At 40.6% G+C, this 20,232-nt stretch overlaps 1 protein-coding gene across 2 annotated transcripts in view; it reads right to left on the bottom strand.

Annotated features, from left to right (window-relative positions):
- pth2ra (parathyroid hormone 2 receptor a) overlaps nt 1–19,552 on the bottom strand; it is a 69,553-nt gene extending 50,001 nt beyond the window's left edge. For both annotated transcript variants that reach the window (XM_072685268.1, XM_072685269.1), the window contains exons 1-2: nt 19,102–19,552; nt 7,112–7,211 (exon numbers count right to left, since the gene is read on the bottom strand). In XM_072685268.1, the coding sequence (XP_072541369.1) occupies nt 7,112–7,211; nt 19,102–19,167 (166 nt within the window). In that variant the 5' untranslated portion in view covers nt 19,168–19,552. The remainder of the gene's footprint in view (nt 1–7,111; nt 7,212–19,101) is intronic.
- Nucleotides 19,553–20,232: the final 680 nt, after the last annotated feature.

Below are 20,232 nucleotides of genomic sequence, written 5' to 3'. Positions count from 1 at the left end.
TTTTTTCGGGACCCTCAGGAACAGGGGTGTCCAAGTGATTCTGCAGATCACAGCATGCTGTCTCTTTGTACTTCATTACCTGAACTGGAGCTGTTTCATCTCCTGCAACTTAGGGGTGCCACCCAGGTGGTCTCAAAGCACGAGTCACATGTTTCATCCACTGGCAGCGAGATACACAAGCCTGCAGATTGGACCACAAGTTTACAGCACACGCCAAAGACAATTGCTTTGGTTCTGGAGAAACTGAATGGTGGAAGAGGCTGTTTTGTGCTCCTGCTTCCTCCCTCCACAGTTGAAGCAGAACACTAAAACAGCCTATCAGCATGACCCATACTTCTCAACACTGCTCTGCTCTGCCTTTGGGCATGTATTTACAGGGATGAGGTTGGTGAAATGGTGTCTGAGGGAGCTTGTCCGCACCCAGGGCCGATTCTGGGCCCAACCATGGATCAATTGCGCAAATTGATTATCACTTGTGCAAAATTTACATTTAGCTGACACTCTTAACCAGAGCGACGAGTACAGGGTTACTCGTATTACAGAGGTGGGCCAATGCAGTGTTAGGGTTCTTCCCCAAGGACTCTTACTGGTGTAGCGCAGCATAGTCACCCAGATCAGGAATCGAACCCCTATCTTCCACATGGTGGGGTAGCTCACTGGCCAGTAGTGGTGTTATATGTTGCCACCACACCAAACACACACCAAATGATAGGACCTCGGTTCATCCATTTATCAGTTTTCCTTGGAGTTTCCTTGAGCAGCGAAGAACGGTGATGGCATGTCACGGTGCAGGAACACCTGGACCGCACCTGCAGTTTGCTTAAAGGTAAAGGTAAAAAAGTAAAGGTGCATGTATTTGTCACTGTACTATGTGCAGGGAAATGTGTCCTCCGCATTTTACCCATCTGTGGTAGTGAACACATACACACTAATGACCTGGTGGGCAGCCAACTTAAGCGAGGGTAAAGGGCCTTGCTTAAAGGCCCAACAGTGGCGGCTTGCCAAGCCCAGATATTGAACCCACAACCCATAGCCCGAAGCTCTAACCGCCTTCATGGACGTCTTCTGGAGGACCCACAAGCAGATGAAGCCAATCCCAGACAACTGATTTCTGGAGCACATGTACCGAACTTGCAGACCTCGGTCTGAAAAAAACACCCTAATTCTTAGTTTGAGGACCTTTCCTGGATCAGAAGGTTACTGGTTGAATCCCCTGGTCATCAGCAACCTTTCAATCCCAAACCTGCTTTGCTAACCATCAGACCACAGTCGCCTCCTGCACCGGTCATATTAAGGTATTAAGGTAAACATCTGTGGTCAACGCCCAATCAGCTGCTGGGTTACACTGGAGCAAGAACATATTTCAGTGAAAGTCCTTGAAATGGATACAAAGTGTCTGTTACTTCTACAGCTTGTTTAAAGAACAAGGCCGTTGAGGAACCTTTGGAGGTTCTTCGATTTGAAAATGAAGCTCTAGCAAAAGTTCTACCAGGAGACTCTAATACAGCTTCATCGTTCTTCAGCCAATCATCAGCTTTCAAAAGAAGGTGTTAAAAGACCTCTAATTACACCTTTTTTTTTGCTGCTTTCAGAAGTGATGTCACGTCTCTCCTTCCTCTCTTCCCACCGCCACAAGTTTGGTCCCAACGGCTGCCGGGGGGTAGGCTCTGCCCCCTGCCTCTGAGTTCGGCAGGATCTGTGAGAGTCCCAAAGGTGCAAGAGTCCTAGGGGGCCTAATGCTACAAACATTTAACAGTGTTAACCTGCTAACATTGTTCCATTCTCAATAATAACATAATAAATGTACGATTAATGCCTCCATGTCTCCAGAGCCTTCTGGTAGACCTCTAGAGGAACCTTCAAGAAAAGGTTTTCAGTAGAAATAAGTTCCTTAAGGACTGAAGAACCTCCAAAAGTAGAGTAAGCAATGGAGCAATTGTATTTAAGCAGTTACTTGTGTAATTTGTTGAAATTGTTGTTTGTTGCTTTTGAGCCCTTAAAAGCCTTCATTACCTCGATTGGATGTGATAGATTAGAGTTGGAGCTCAACTCTGCAGGGTAGGAGATCTGCAAGACCAGCAAGACCAGCAGCCCCCTTGCCATGGTTGATTCCCCGAAGAACCTTTCAACAGAGGTTTCAATAGTGGCTTACTGTGTATAATACTATAGCATGTGCCTGAAAAAATACTCCTTTTGTTCAGCTGAAGCAGTTCGACTGAAGTCTACTAAAGCCAGGGGAGGGGGGTTGAAAATAACAGGAAAATGAAAAAGATTGCCATTGTGTCCTTTGAATTCTAGTGTTTAATAAAAGTATACAATCATTTTCCGAAGCACTTTAAAAGAACACAGCTCTATTCAGAGATATTTACACTGTGCTCTGAAGGTTGCTAGGGTTACAGAGATGCAACTGTGCGTGCATGTATGGATGCTAAAGCATGCTAAAAATGCTGGCTATGCCGGTCATAGCTATCTTGCTATCTAGCTATGAGTTGGATGTGTCATGGCCATCTCGATCCACAGAATCAAGAGCTTTTAGCCGCTAGATCATAGTCTGTCCTCTGTGTTCACACACGGTTGCTTAGGACCTTATCTCCAGACTCAGGGGCTACTCCGGGAACAGAGGCCATAAGGCTGCCTTGAGCTGAAGTTGTCTCAGATCAGCACGCTGCATTAAAAGCGGCAAAAACAGCAAGCAAAGCATGTCTCCCACTGAAAATTGTTGGAAACAGCAAAGTACAGTCTCTTATGTGCTGTCAGCGGTCCTGAGTCATGATGTTTATGCTGGATAGATATAATTACTGGCAACAGCTTGCCTATCTAAAGATAACGATACTGCATGTAGAAATTGTGGCCAGTAACCAAAAGTTCTACACTGAGTAAGCAAGAAATTTTGCATCTTGTTCAAATGTTCCATTCCACCTTAAATGGTGCCACAGTTAGGATGAAACTGCTGCACTGTTTAAGGTGGAAGCCAACGTCAGTCTTATAAGTTTAATAATAAAGGTGGTTAATAGGTTAAAAAATGAATAATGTAATTAGTTGGGCCTCCAGGGCCATGGCTGAAGACCTCTGCTTTAAGGCCCACCACCTTGTATGGCTTTGACTAATGTCTGCCCAACACCCCTGATCTAGTCCACCAGCTAGCACTTCTAGAGCTGGATCAGGGGGAATTTGGTGTTTGGTGCAAAGAAAACACCCGAAACCATGTTGGGCAGAGGAAAGCGCCATGTGTCCAGCTCAGATGCACCAACTGTCCATGCTGGACAGCATCATGCTGATGTGTGAGAGAACAAGGCCAATTGTGCACTCTCAGGCTCCAGCTGTTGATGGCAGGCAGAATGACTTGGGATTTAAACTAGCAAACCTCGGGTCATAGTGGCAGGACCATAGTCCAGTGGACCATTTCATTATTATGTTAATTATTAGGTTAATAATCCTAATGCACAAACTGTTACGTGTTAACAGTTTGGCAAATATTGTATAGATATATTGAGTCCCTCAAGGTTCTATTGTAGGGTCTATGAAACTGTGATAATTGAGAGTAACCCAGTTACGTGGGCTGAAGTGTAGAGCAACGTACAGGGTTTAAAGAGTTAACAATAAAGATGTCTAAAAGGGTGGTGGTGGTGCTTTAAGAGTTTGCAAAACTCTTTTCAAAGCCTAAACTACGTCCATTCAACACCAAGGTTCTATAGCAGTGAATGACGGTAGGATGACATTCATTCAAATGACCTTTTTCTTGAATTGCTAAACCAATTCTAATAGAAGAATTCCACTATAAAGGTCATTTGACATTTATCAAGGTGCTCTAGGTTGTAGATGTCCTTCATCAGCTTGGTTGTCACCATGACAACAGCAGAGACAACAGTGATTGGTTAATCGAGTCCATATCATCTGCCAGAGTGAGCAAAAATCAATCGCTGAGTTTAACCACCCGAAAAATTGCATGTGCTGTGAAAGATATCATTGGTTACATGTGCTTGAATACTTCAACTGGCAACCAAACACAGGTCTTAAAGCAAAACAAAGCTCCGTAAACTCATCTTAATCAGACTCGAAGTCTTAACAGTACTTCTGTTCACATTAGCAATTTTAAGATCTGCTTCACCCTCCCAAGGTGGCTTTCAATTCTCCCTCAGAATTGTAATCAGCTTGTTTCCTCTGGATGACGTAAATAATCATTATTTTCAAGCTGGTCTTGGTATGTAGTCTCAGATGTGGTCTATAATACTTTTTTCTACATTCTAAAACTCCCTCGATTACAACTCTCATCACTGGGTATGAACAATAAGGCAGGGCTCACAGTAAGCTTTCATAACCACTCATTATGGCACTTATTTGAAATGCATCTGTTGAATAGATGGCAAATGACCGAATCCTGAGAGCCCACTTGAGACAACCAAGTTGTTATTTTTGGTATTGATTTCCAATAATCATTACACGGATAGTATTGCTGTCCTCTCAGTGTCCTCTCAGTGCAGTGCAGCTAAAGACACTGAAGGCCCTTCAACCTTATCTGGTTGGTTTAGCTTTAGCTTTTATCCATTTAGCTACTTTCCTGGCAACGGTGCTTGGTCTGGTTGGCCTTTCTCCCTTCTCTAGTCAACTAGTATTAGCTTTTAGCCTCAGAAGGCTTTCTCTAGTGGGTGGAGTTTATGTGAGTTTTGGATAATATCAGTCAAGACTGTTACGTAACAGTTTTACAGCTCTGTTTTGGTTCAGCTGGATTTTCTTTTGAAGAAGGAACAACAATGTTGGAGGTTCACAGTTTGTCACATCTATATACCGAACAAATTATTGAAATAAATTAACACAGTTAACACATTTTTACCAGGCGATTTACAGTGTTGGTCTCCCAGAGATGATAAAGATGATATTTTCTAATATTTTTTGTAAAGATATCATTTTCCATTTACCATTTATAACTGACTATCCTCTGTGCACATCCACCAGAAGGTCCGTTAGAAAAAAATAATTAAAGGTCCTTGACCCATTACCTTTATATTTCTAATAATAATCGGATCTCTTTGTTACCCCGACGGTCCTATCCTGTGCCTTTCAGTTGACACAGAAAAGATGGAAATACAAAACATATTAGCCCGAATTACTGACTTGCTGGGTTTTTGTTACTGGTTTGTTCTCTTATTAAGGTTCATGAAATGAATCATAAGGATGTGGTGAATTTAACATGGCATATGAAGGCAACTGAGTCAAGATAATCAGCTAAAAGCTGAACGATGGAAGTGATGAAATTGGACATGCACAGGTAAAGCAATCTGATTTTTGGCCTGCCACGTCAATCCATTACTGGAGTATAAACACTGAGTTCAGTTCCTAGTGACTCATCCAAAACAAAGGGTGTTTTTCCCATGTTTCATCAGTGTGACGTAGAAGGAACCAAAAATGGCAAAGGCAAAGAGGGGTGGAAGGAAGCAGTGTTCCCAAAAGACTGGGAAAGTACTACACCTTTAGAAAACAAAGGTGGCAAATAGGTTCTTTAGACTGATAACATAGAACAAGGGTGCCCATTTCTGGACCTGGGAACTAGATCTATCCTGGTGCCCAATCCTGGTCCTGGATACTAGATCTATCCAAGTGTCCCATTCCAGTCATGGATACCAGATGAATCCTGGTGTCCAATCCCAGTCATGGATACCAGATCTATCCTGGTGCCCAATCCCGGTCATGGATACCAGATCTATCCTGGTGCCCAATCCCGATCATGGATACCAGATCAATTCTGGTGCCCAATCTCGGTCATGGAAACCAGATCTATCCTGGTGCCCAATCTCGGTCATGGAGACCAGATCTATCCTGGTGCCCAATCCCGGTCATGGATACCAGATCTATCCTGGTGTCCAATCCCGATCATGGATACCAGATCAATCCTGGTGCCCAATCTCGGTCATGGAAACCAGATCTATCCTGGTGCCCAATCTCGGTCATGGAGAACCAGATCTATCCTGGTGCCCAATCCCGATCATGGATACCAGATCTATTCTGGTGCCCAATCCCGATCATGGATACCAGATCAATTCTGGTGCCCAATCTCAGTCATGGAGACCAGATCTATCCTGGTGCCCAATCCCGGTCATGGATACCAGATCTATCCTGGTGTCCAATCCCGATCATGGATACCAGATCAATCCTGGTGCCCAATCTCGGTCATGGAAACCAGATCTATCCTGGTGCCCAATCTCGGTCATGGAGAACCAGATCTATCCTGGTGCCCAATCCTGGATCTGAATACCAGATCTGTCCTGACACCCAATCCTGGTTCTGGATACCAGATCAACCATGATGCCCAATCCTGGTGATTTGTCCTGGTGCCCAATCCTGATCCTGGATACCAAATCTGTCCTGGTGCCAAATCCTGGTTCAACAAAGTTCAGATCTGACTCACCTATCTCTAATATCCAGATGGCTCTGAAGACCTTTACCTGGATGGGTGGTGTGTTAGATTAGCGTTGGAGCTCAGCTCTGCTGGGTGGCAGATCTACCCTACCCTACAACCTATTTGGGTGGCAAATAGGTTGTTTGGACTGATAGCATAAGGGTGCACACTTCTGGTCCTGGGTACCAAATCTATCTTGGTGCCCAATCCTGGTCCTGGATACCAGAGGTATTTCAACACTCAATCCTGGTGCCCCATTCTGGTCATGGATACCAGATCTATTCTGTACCCAATCCTTGTCCTGCATTTCAAATATATTCTGATGTCCAAGCCCCTCTATCTACACTGCCCGGATGGGATCCATCAGACATAGAAGAACCTTTATTGGTTCACAGAAGAACCCTCTTTTAAAGAATCATCTATTGAAAGGTTCTGTTGGCACCCTTCTTTCTACAAGTATATGTGTAGCCAGTTTAATCCAGTTACATAAACGTCTTTGGAAAGCTTTTCTGACTGATCTACCAACATCATTCAAATCCGAGAGAAATGTGTGACCTCATGTTCAGATTCAGTGGTGGAAAACAACTCAACTGAACTTTTTATCAGATCAATAAATCATGTTTAGGGCTATTCTAGCTGATGTGGGTTAGGTGAAAAGGTTAGTGAGGGCCAAATAGAAAAGCTATCTGAGAAAATTGTTGTGGTAATTTCTCTTACCTGCAAGGTCATGACCAGACACTGTCTGGAGACACTGCAGTCTGGCATCCAGCAGCATCTGCACCTGCTCTTCAGCAGTAATCTCTCCATCTGAGCCTGCCTGTGGGAACACAACACAGTTGTTAGCCCTCATCTCACGAAGCTAGCGATTAGCGTTCTTATTCTGTGTCAGTCAGAGAGAAGATATTGCAAAGAGTGACACATTTCAGCTAACAACGAGATGCTGTCCTCAGAACTTCGGCGTATCACTGTGAGTTTAAAAAAGTTGCCTGAAATGCAGGCTGTTTAAATTGGCCTGTCCAACCATGAACTGTAAACTCAAAGTGGTGTGTTACCGTGGCTACCAGAGGAGAGGCGACGATGGTTTCCTTCTGAGCAGGGAACAACTTGATCTGTCAGTTTTAAAGAGAGTATGAGGAGATGTGCTGTGTTTTCCTCCCTCAGTACATTCAATAACGTGAAAGGCATAATCACAGCTTAGCCTAAAAATAATGGTCATGATGGATATGATGAATATGATAAATGCTCCATATGCAAAATAAGTTCTTTACCAAGGTCTCGCAGGATCAACATCAATGTCTATTTATCTGCAAGTGAGAACCCATAATGAACACATCAGTCTGTCTGTGTTTATGCTTTGGTTATTAATATTGAGTTTAGGGAAATGGAGGATGAGGTGTTATGTGGTCAAATGCATAATACAATTGTATGTCTTATTTACACTTATACACAATAAATAAATATTATTCGTACTGTTTTTTAATACAGCCTCGGCTGTCCATTACTGCTAATGTGATTATCATCATTATTATGTATAACTTAAATGTAAATTCTGTTACTGCAATCTGCTTATGACATCAATTTCTTATTACTATAAACTTAATTTCTATAATTATTAGATATTTATGTATCTATAATATAAATGTTATTTAACATTTTAGATTTGATTTGGTTTTAACTAAATTGAAGTTGCAATATTGGGAATTTAAATTTAAATAACAATAATAAAGATGATAAGTTACATTATTATTACACATTCAGTTTATCAATAATACAAACTTGAATGAACTACAATTGAACCTATTATTACTGCAATCTGCATCATTACCGAATCATTATGACATCAATTTATTATAACTACAAATGCAAAATATATCATTAGTAAATTATTATTACATTTAATTATTATAATTATTACATAGTGATTGTTTTCTCAAATTTTTGTCGAATTAATTCATAATGTATTTAAATTATTTCAAGCTCAAATAAACTGTTTTAACTGTAACCTTCATTTAACACATAATGACATTATTTTATTATATTGTTTTACATATTATTATTATATTATTACATATTATTATTGTATTATTGTATATTAATACTTATATTAGTTTATCATCACTACAACCCCAGCGTCTTTACTTTGTGCGCCTGCGGACAAAACTGCAGCTCCTTTGACAGTTAATTCCAGTGTACATGTTTCAGTCAATCCTGAAATTCTCTCCCTTCATATTTCCCAGAGGTGTTTTATGTAGTGAAGTCAAAAAGTCAACATCTCACCTCTGTCATTCTGATAAAGTCTTGTATACACCGAGCATGTTTATATTCCAGTCTGTGCTGTTACCTCCTGAGACAGTAACTATTTGTGAAATGCTGAAATAGGCTGTTTCTTTTTTACTGTAATTCCATATGCATATCCAATTCCATAGGCTCTGGAACATTTTACAATACTTGAGGAAATGACACTAGAGACAATTCCATTATAATCCTAATATTAGAACGTTTTGGCGAGGCCTTCATCTGGGTGCAACAGGAAATGGATTAATCAAGCAGCTCCTAAGATATAGGGTGGTGTATAGTGTCACCAATGCCTTAGCGCAGGGATAATTTACATCCTTTATCTAAATTTACTCCCTTCACTGTGAATACACACTGTTGAGCTTTATATCATAGACATGTAAGCTAAACTACCAGAGAGAAACCAGCGTGGACAATTAAAATGAATGAATCATTCATTTTTCTCTCATTATGTGTGGCATGTGTAAAATGCTGTCCTGTTGATCCTGATTTTGGGTCAATAGACTGTTTAAGGGGTTAGGCTTTAATTATTATGACCTTTATTAGCCCATATTTGCAGGTATGTTGGGTGAAAATTGGTAATAATTGCATTATTATTTGTAATAATGCACAACAAGCACAACACATTACCACCCTGTTATGCACATTATTAAGTGCTGTTTAGTCTGTAATTAGTGATGCAATTAGTCACTGGTCACTGCATCTGAACACCAGAAACAGGAAGCCTTGGTGTAGTCATAGAGAGAGAAACCAGTGTGGGCAATCAAGATTAATTAGTCTATTCTATTTTTTTCTTATTCTGTGTGACACTCAAAAATGCTGTTGATTTTGTGTCAAGATGACAAGAGGTACATATCTACAGAACTTTAGAAGTAGGCACATTTCTTGTTGGCAGGAGCTTCAGTCGCATAGGCCACTCAACTGCCCAGTGTTTCAGTCAGAACAGGTGACTTAAGTGACCTCTGTATTGAAATCTATGGGAAAGACATCAATAAACTGTGATGTTCTAGACGACTGGGTCAGAACATCTTCAGAACATCAGACAGGTTTTGTGGGGTGTCCCCAGTATGTAGTGGTCAGTACCTACCACGGAAGGTCAACCGGTGAACCAATGACCAGAGAGTCATGGACACCTGAGGCTCACTGGTGTTCATGGAGGCCCCATACCCCGATACCACAGAACACCATCAGAGGACTTGCTCCTACAGCCTTTAACACTGAGGCAAGGCTAGGTAGCATTGTAAGCGTTGCTTAAAATATAACTGCATACCTAAGAGAAGGTAGCCTGGGAGGAATGACTACATACTGGCTATTAGTGAGTGGGGAGGACACACCCAATATGCAAAAAGATGGTGCCAGGAGCCAGTGGTAAAGGTGTGAGATTCACCACAAGCCCGGAAATGCACTCTCAAGCCCCAAACTGTCAGTGGGCCATAAAATCCCAGTGCATTTGAGTGATGTAGAGGGATCTTGCAACCTCCCTAAAACGTTCTTCGGGGCATCTTCTACGGCATTGCTCCAAGGAACCTTTTCTAGCACCTTAGCGAGCGCAGGACTGGTTAACACCAGTCAGAGCTCTGCTCCACTGGGAAACTGGATCCAAATTGCTTTTCTGTTCAGCAGAGCTGATGTAACAGTATGCAAAAGGGACATGGTGGCAGTGCGGAGATGTTTGTTTGGGGAAGCGATTCATATTCATGAGAAACTGTGTAGGTGCCCCTGGTTCATTTCTGTTTAAACACAAACTGACTTTCGATTCCTGAAACGGTCCACAGCGTTTAACATGCATAGACAAAGTGGGGAACCTTTTATTTTCTAAGGAAAACAAATTAGGGGTTTATTAAGGTCTTGTTCTTTGCTCGGTAGAACCTCAACTAGACTGTCTAAAATATTTATTCACTATGCATTACCCCCGTGTTACACACTAAGGTGTATCACTCAGTAACTACAGAAACTTTTGTACAAACTGGTGGGGTTTATTTCTGGTGATAGAAATTTGTAAGAACACATCCGGCCTTGTTGAAGATGCCCATAGGCTGTTTAAGGGGTTAAGCTATCATTGTGACCTTTATTAGCGCAAATTACTGATGTAGTTAGTCACTGGTTATTCCATCTGCACTCCAGAAGCACAAAGCCTTGGTGTAGTCATGGATGAACTGGTCATGCAGATTTCTCCTGGAAATCTGGAGAATTTGACCTTTCCTCTCTAGAGAGGCCACCCAGGCGCTTGTTCTCTCAGTTCAGGGCTCGACTACTGCAACTCCCCTCTTGGCTGCACATCAGGCCCCTGCAATTAATTGAGAACGCAGTGGCACAGGTCGTCTTCCTGTAGCAGGTGCCCACATCAGGTATTCGAAAAACCCTGACTCTGGCCTACAAAGACAAGACTGGACCAGCCAGCCCCTCCATACTTGATGGCAATGGTCAAAAGCTGATCCGCACCAAGAGCCCTTCCAGCTTCAAGTACGGCTCGGCACGACCCACCATCCTTTAAGATCCACGGAAGATGAGCGTCCAGACTTTTTTCTGCCCTGCACCGAAGTGATGAAACAAACTTCCCCTGGGTGTCCGAACAGCAGAATCCAACACTCGCTGTCCTCAAACCCAGACTGAAGACCCTCCTCTTCTGAGAGAGTGGAGTATGTAGAGTATTGTGGTCTCCATACTGACTTCTGTATTTAGTAGTATCTAAGTGTAGTGCCTGAAATGTCCAGTCTGCAACATGCAAGCTGGACAGGTGTTAGTTTAACCATTTTAATCAACTTGATTAAAAAAAAAACTGGGGAACTTCTCTATGGACTGAACTCTGATACTGACGTAATAGATATTCTGTTTTTTGCATCCAAAGAACCATGAATACAGACTGAATTTGTGATGCAGATTGACTGATTAAATACTAATTAGTGTTTACACTTATCATTCTTTAGTATTTATAGTGCTTTTAATTCATTATAACCTTTATTAGCACATAATTGGGGTCTGTTTGGTTAAACCCACTACTAACTACAATATTCACTATAATAATGCAAAATTAGCACTTTGACACCACCCTGTTATGCAAATTATTTTGTGCTGATCAGTCTCTAATTATTGATGAGTAAAACTTAACTTCAGAATATGGAGCACTTTTGTATTAGTGATAACTGTATTAGTGATTATTTAATGCTTATTATCTTAATAAGCACCAAGGTTGCATAAAATGTGTACATATATGATTATAAGTGTACGCCAAGAAAATAGTAACGTGCATGTTTTATTATACAATATTTCATACATATTTTACAATTTATTATTAGATTAGTCTAAGCGTATGTGTCAAAGTAGATTTAGGTGTAGAAGGTTAAGTTTAGATTTAGGTTGAGGTGTAGATTAGATTAAGTTTAGGTTAGGTTAAGATTAGAATTAGGTTTAGGTTGAGTAGGTTAAGTTCAGGTTTAGGTCACAGTCAGAATTAGGTTTAGGTTAAGTTCAGGTTTAGGTTATGGTTAGAATTAGGTTGAGGTGTAGTAGATTAAGTTTAAGTTTAGGTGGATTAGGTTAAGTTCAGGCTTAGGTTAAGGTTAGAATTAGGTTTAGGTTGAGTAGGTTGTGTTTAGCTTAGATTGAGTAGGATAAGTTCAGGTTTAGATTAAGGTTAGAATTAGGTTTAGGTTGAGTAGGTTAGATTAAGTGTAGGTTAAGGTTAGAATTAGGTTTAGGTTGAGTGGGTTAAGTTCAGGTTTAGGCTAATGTTAGAATTATGTTGAGGTGCAGTAGGTTGAGTTTAGGTTTAGGTGGATTAGGTTAAGTTCAGGCTTAGGTTAAGGTTAGAATTAGGTTTAGGTTGTGTTTAGCTTAGGTTGAGTAGGATAAGTTCAGGTTTAGGTTAAGATTAGAATTATGTTAATAGTTGTGTTAATTTAGTATCTGGGTTGCATTAGTTATTTACGCAGATGTATGAGGATTAACCTTTATTTAGTACACATTGTACAAATCCTGAAATGCTCTTTTAGTCACATATGTACAGATACCTCTTGAGACCAGGTTTATCATATAAACCTGCCACTATATAGAACCCACATCAATCAAAAGTGCTACAAAACACCACAAACATAACAATGTGTACATGTTAGTGATAATACATGCTTTACAATTAGCATAACAGGGTGGTAACAATGTGTATAATAATGCAGTAGTGTTTTTTTTACGTAATCCTTAAATTCTGTGCTAATTCAGACTTAATGAAATAAAGAACAAGACCTTACTAATTCCCTAATTTGTATTTCTTTAGATTAACAAGAATTAACAAGAATGAAAATCATAAGAGACCCGAGAGAGCTCACTGACAATTCAGTCGTGTTATTGGAGCAATTTCCACACTGCTCATGTACATTGCCTTGACCTCCTCTCTTGCACTGCACTCCTTCTCTTATGTCCTTCATAAACTGAAATATTAAACAGGTGTGCTTGCTTTTCTCTTTTTTCACATTTATGTCACGTCTTTCGATTCATCTTGGTTACTACATTCGTTCTGTACTGATGGCCTTCATCTGTCACACAGTGTAACGGCAGCTTCTACCCACTTAACATTCCTACTCCTCTTTTATCATCGTCAAGAGGGGTCTCATGATCTCAAGTATGACCTGGGAAATCAAACAAAGTCCACAAAATTGGGTGAAAATGTCAGTCACACTAAGTAAAAATGAGTCTCTCATGGAAATTCGAACAAACTAGAACTGACTTCAAAGTCAAGCCATTTATGGATTCTACCACGGCTCAAAGACAGAGCTCCAACGGGGGAGCTCCAGGCCCAACTGATGTGTTGATGTTTCCGTTCTTGTGTCCCAGTCCCAAAATAATGTTCCAAAACCTCAATATTTATTCACTTTCCAAGCAAAATAGGATTCTTTGGCTTATCAGTAGCAATATGAGCTTTATGGTGTTCAAAGGTTCTATGAGGAATCTGTCAGCAAAATGGATTCTATGACTATGGATTTTTCAGGCTTCTGAAGAAAGACTGTTTTAGCACTACATTAAGTTCTTTAGCTCTTTGGTTCTTTTAGCAAGGCCATAGAAGAACCACTGTTGGTTCCATAAAGAAGCATGGTTGTAATAGAGATGAAATAACCTTTAAATTGATTAAAAAAAAACCTTCAAGACCTACATCTACATCAAGGTTCTTTAGACCTGTAAAAAATTCTTCACACTCACACATCTCTACTACAGCCATGCTTCCTTATGGAATCACCTGTGGTGCTTCTTTGGCTTGTTTTAAGAACCATTTATAGCTCTTTTTCCCCCATTGCTCTGATTTTCTTCATGTTCACCATTAGATAATATAGTAATATTTAATATTACTTTATAAGAGACACCTAAGCACTGCCTCATAAAAAAGTAATGAGCTTTTCCTTCATAACTAATCTATCATGAGCTAACCAGGGCTTCCAGAATTAGCTCATGTAGAAGTCGTGTAGATCTGTTTAAATACACATTTACTATTTGGTTTATAAGGAATTCATGTTGAATAAATCAGGATGAATTCAGATGTTATTCAATGATTCAATTTAGCTGGTAGCAAAATAAGGCTTTTTAAATCTCAATAAAAATGCAAAACACTTACGGCCTCCAAATAACTTCCAGGAGAGCTACTTTCTGCAATTTGACGCCCCAGATCTATCACACCCTATTCAGCCAATCAAGGCTATCTGAAGGCAGTGATTAGTTGGATGGGGTGGGGTGGATTAGGTTAAGATCCAGGGTCTGCAGGAGGAGGGTTCTGTTCTATGGGAGCAGAGTTCGGGACCCCAAGAGAGTCACTGACAAACACAAATACAAGAAAGATGAGAGCTACTTACACCACAGACAAGACTCTACACTGTTAAAAGTAGAAGATCCTTAAGGAACTTTAGGAGGTTCTTCAATTCAAAACTGTGGAGGGACCACTTGATGTGCTTTGAGGAAGCTTCAAAAAAAAGATTTTTGGAAGAAAAAGGTTCCTTGAGGTCCCCTCAAAGCACCTTAAGAGGGCACAGTGTCAAACTGAAGAACCCCTACAAGTTCCTCAGGGATCTTTTAACAGTGAAAGAAACAACTGGGATAAAAGGACTGACAAAATAAACACAGGTGGAAGCAATAATGAGAAAGCAGGACTATAAGGAGTTGACAGGATCCAGGAACAGGAAACTCTGGCATTGCTTCCAATTAGGGCCCCCCTCTTTGGTGCAATATAAAGGTAAAAATGTTCTTTAGAAGGATACAATGAGAGAGGGTTCTACTGGATTTTTCAACTTAGAATGATACTAGGATCTTTTTAGGTGCTCTATAGAACCACTTTGAATATCTACATTATTTATTAGTCATAAGAAAACATCTACAGAAGATATGTCATCAATGCAGAACCCTTTTGGCCAAGGAAAGAACCAGGTAAGCATTTGGATTATTCATTGAGTTCTAGATTGAACCACTGTTTACTGAGGAACCCTTACCAATCACATTTTAAAGTGCATAGATGTTTTTCAGTTAAAAAAAAACTGTAAAAGCTGTAAAGATGTTCTTCTCTCTCGCACATCTCATGTACACTATTGGACAAAAGTATAGGGACACCTGCTCATTCACTGTTTCCTTTCAAAATCAAGGGTATCAAAATGAGTTCATCCTGCTTCTGTTGAAGTAACCGCATGACTGTCCAGAGAAGAATACCTTTTATTTCTTTTGGAGGAGGATTGCTGTCAGGATTTGATTGCTTTTAGCAACAAGAGTGTTAGTGAAGTCACAATGATGGATGATCACCACCCCACCCCATCTCATTCCCAGCTCCCTAACTCATCCTAGATGTATTGGTTGGCGCACCACCATCATTCGAGAGAGCACAGTTCAGTCCACTGCTCCACAGCTCAATGCTGGGGGGTTTACACTCCTATAGCCCCTATTTTCACAAACTTTTGGACATATAGAGTATAGGTTTATATATATATATATATATATATATATATATATATATATATATATATATATATATATATATATATATATATATATATAAAGGTTTCTTTACAAAACCATTCATTTTAAAGCCAACAAGCTTCAGAGAGTTCTCTTTGGCACTGTTATTCTTTAAGAGTGACCAGTTAATGATAGCTTAAGTAGGAGCAGAATGACCAGTAATTATGTGAGAACACAGAGTGAGACTGAACGGAGTGAGATGCAATAGCCCACGCTGTGAGGAGCCATCATGCAGCCGGTGGGTGGTGGAGCTGGAGCGTCACCGAAACAACTACAAGCAACATGGTCCAGCTTTCAGGTCTCACACAGTGTAACAAAGTTCTGTGGTTTGCACAGCATTACTACGGTATACTGAACAAAGCTGTGCTGTAAAACCGGAAGACTGCAGGCTACTGTAGATCTGCAAAGCAGAACAATTGCTAAACACTTTTGTTAACAGCACATTCTCCATTATTCCCAACTCAGGTGCTAGTGTTTATTGTAGGCATCCAGACAGAAGGGCATCCATATATCCTCCACAACTGTTTCTAAACACAGAAAGCTGCAGTCAGTTAGCGCTAGATGATTGGCAGCTGAAATGCACACAGAGAAAAGCAGCCAGTCTTTTAGATAAACAGACACTGCAGTAGTGGTCTGTTAGCTACCTCAGCTTGCTAACGTTACCAGCTGAGCTCTTTTTCAGCTCATATCTTTCAGCTGGTGGTCAGTCTGTGAAGCTTTAGTGAACTGAGACCAAGCGTCAGAGGAAATACTCTGTACACCTTTCTAAAAAATAAAGCTGCTAAAATGGTTCCTTGAGTGATGACATGGAAGAACCACTTTTGGGTCCATGGAGTACCATGTTTGTCATAGAGAACCTTTAAAAGACCCCTCACAGCTCTATTACAACAATGGTTCTTCTATGGTATCGCTCAAAGAACCTTTTGTAGCATCTTCATTTTTGAGAGTGTAGAGAGCAAAGGAACCTTAAACTAGACTCTCCCTGCTGCCTTTCTATGGCTCTGCATTGCTCCTTAACGCTAGCTACACTACCCTGCACTGGGGGAGAGAGTACCGCTATAGAGGGACGCACCTCCCTTAGCCAGTGTGTTTACTAAAGAACTCTTACAGAGCATATTTTAAAGTGTGTAGATGTTTTTTTTTTCAAGAATTATGTTTGTAAGCAGTTAAAAAACTGTTAAAGCTGTAAAGATGTTCTTCTCTTGCACACATCTCATGTACACTATTGGCCAAAAGTATAGGGACACCTGCTCATTCACTGTTTCCTTTCAAAGGTATTAAAAGGAGTTTATCCTGCTTCTGTTGAAGTAACTGTCGCTACTGTCCAGGGAAAAAGACCAAAAGAAAAAGATAAAGGGACGCACTTTCCTTAGCCAGTACGCTAGTGTGCAAAGTGTTACCAAAATAATACATTTATGCATGAATTTCTATTTGTTTGTTTGTCATTTGGTGTCTTCATTGTACTGTATATCAATATTTTACTGTTTCTAATTTGCAGTGTTAAAACAAAGACATTAATACCCCTTAAATTAATCAAATACTTGCTATGATTAAAAAAATGTGATTTAAAAAATGCATTTACAGTACTGTGATGATTACTGTAATTAAAATGACAGCATTGTACAGGTACTGTGATTAAAGGTATGCACAGTCTACAGCAACTCATTAGCGAACTGCTACACTTTACAGTGTCCTTTTTACAGTGCAGGCAAACCATAATGATGGAAAATATTCAACTTTGCATCAAGTGGAAACACAAATGTGGCTTGTTTGTAAACATCAGTCGGACAATGTTATCTCAAGGGTGTCACTCTGCTGTGTATACTGCTGTATGTTCACTCTCACCCAATCACTAACACCTAAAATAACACTGAAAATGCTGCCTAAACTGTTCCACAGTGGGCTCGTAGGATATGGCAGTTGGCACTGGCAGGTGTGATCACATTGATCTGATGTGGACTACAGTGCTGACATTGTGCTTCATTAGAGTCATTGGTTATTGAGAGAACAAACACCAATGACTGCAGAGGACAATAAACAGGAACATAGGCTAATTATACCCAGTAAAAAAGACCCTGCTACAGATGCTACATCGGTTACTATGAGATGTAACATAACCACTATGAATTATACTCAAACTGTTATAAATAATAATAATGTAACCACCATGAATTCATCAGTAACTGTTAGGAATTAAACTAACCACTATGAATTATAATGTAATTACTGTAAATTAGTCCATAGCTACTCTGAATTATCCATTCACTACTATAACTAATAAGGTAACCACTATGTATTATCCGGTGAGTACCATGAATAATAATAAGGGAACCACTATGAATTACAAAAAAGCCAGTTACTACTATTGATTATAAAATAACCACTACATATTGTCCAGTAACTACTATGAGTTAAACTAGCAAGTTAACCATTATGAATTATGAATTATAATCACTATGAATTGTCCAGTTACTACTATACTACTACTATGAGATACTATGTGGTTGGTGTGGCGCAACAGATAACACCACTACCTGCCAGTGAGCTACCACACCATGTGGGAGACTGGGGTTTGATTCCCGGTCTGGGTGACTGTGCTGCGCTACACCAATAAGAGTCCTTGGGCAAGACTCCTAACACTACAGTGAACCACCTCTGTAATATGAGTAACCTTGCAAGTCGCTCTGGATAAGAGCGTCTGCCAAATGCCATAAATGTAAATGTAAATGTAAACTATGAATTATCCAATGATAAAGGTAATCACAGTGATGTATTCTACAACTAGTAGGTGACCGCTATGAATTATTAAGTAGTCATCATGATTTATTTAGTAACTACTATTAATTACTATTAACCACTATGAATTATAAGGTAACCACTATGAATTATTTAGAGTCTATTGTGAAACTAACATGTAAGTCATGTAGTTAGTGTCTTAAAGTCTGGGCGTATTATCTGATTAGCCTTATGGATTTTTACAGTAACTAGTAAATATGATACATTAACCACTATGAATTATAAGGTAACCACTATGAATTATTTTGAGTCTACAGTGAAACTAACACATAAGTCATGTAGTTAGTATCTCAAAGTCTGGGCGTATTATCTGAGTATTAGTCTTATAAATTTTTACAGTAAAATATGATACATTAACCACTATGAATTATAAGGTAACCACTATGAATTATTTTGAGTCTACTGTAATACAAACATGCAAGTCATAACATGCAAAGTAGTTAGTCTCTCTAAATCTGGGCTTATTATCTGGCTATTATCAATCTTAAGATTTTACAAATGATAGATTAACCACTATGAATTCTAAAGTAACCATTATGAATCACCAACTAAGTACTATAGAACCACTGTAGTCAAGTTAGGTTGTTACAACTAGTAAACGAGATATCTGCACGTGCAACGTAAAGCAAACTGACCTGCGCGTCAACCAGCCCCCAGAGTAGAAGGATTTTAGCAAAGTTCAGCAGAGGTGTGTTCCTCATGTTTCAGACCAGGAGGAGGAGGAAGAGCTGCCGAGGTGTTAGAGGTTAACTCCCAATGTCCACGAAACATGGCCCGTGCATGCACGTGAGGACATATTTTCAATCAGCTGTAAGACAGCGAGTCAGATGAGCCGCAGCAAAGCCAAAGCAGTGGGATCCAATCCATTGTTCCACTGTTCCTCACTTCAGACGTGGTGGAGAACTGTGGTAGGGCTGCAGAGTCTGAGGTTCGTTGGTCTGTTGATTCCCAGGTGTTGGTAAAAGTAAAGGCACTGGGAGGGACGCAGGATGCTTCAGGAGAAGTTCCGAGACTGTGCTCGCAGCCTCTGGTTTCCCGCTATAGTAGCAAAGGGGTGCGTCCATTCACACGAGTGACAGCGGCAGCCCTCCCCCACACCCCCCTCGACTGAGACATCCTACTGGATAGCACGACAACCAATCCAGAGATGAGGATGCAGAGGCACCGCGTCCAGACATAGCGTCAACAGAGCCTCCAATCCGCTGCTAGTCAGTGCGCCGCTGTCCGAGGTGCTGAACGCAGAAGCGCTGCTTCCAGTCCGCGCCTGGTCGGTGTGGTGCTGTCCGCGGTGCTGAAAGCAAAGGCGCTGTCAATGCGCCGCTGTCCGCGGTGCTGAAAGCAAAGGCGCTGTCAATGCGCCGCTGTCCGCGGTGCTGAACTCCTCTTTGCGCTCTTCCCATCGTGCGGTAACCCCGATCTACATTCCAGTTACTGCGATGAAGCGCGCGGAGATAGAGCTGTGTTGCGCCGATAGCTAAGCAACTCCCTCAGCGCGCGCTGACTTTCAGAAGAGCAGAGAGAGATGAATCACGAGTTATGAAGCACACATTTTCCCAATTGGCCTCACAGGCAGTCATGCAGTCTTGTTGTTGTTTCCACAGACTGGGTCACTGAGCTGTTCCATTCTGCAATTATTTCCTTTATTAATGGGGAATGTTATTAATTGGAACTGTAATTAATGAATGAACTTGTGTTAATAGTGAACTGTTTCTTTAAAAGTGAGCCTGTCTTATATAGCAATTGTCAAATAGTGAACTGTTCTTTAT

Source organism: Salminus brasiliensis, chromosome 8 (genome assembly GCF_030463535.1).
Source record: "Salminus brasiliensis chromosome 8, fSalBra1.hap2, whole genome shotgun sequence".
NCBI lineage: Eukaryota > Metazoa > Chordata > Actinopteri > Characiformes > Bryconidae > Salminus > Salminus brasiliensis.
This window is presented reverse-complemented; position numbering and strand designations above follow the sequence as displayed.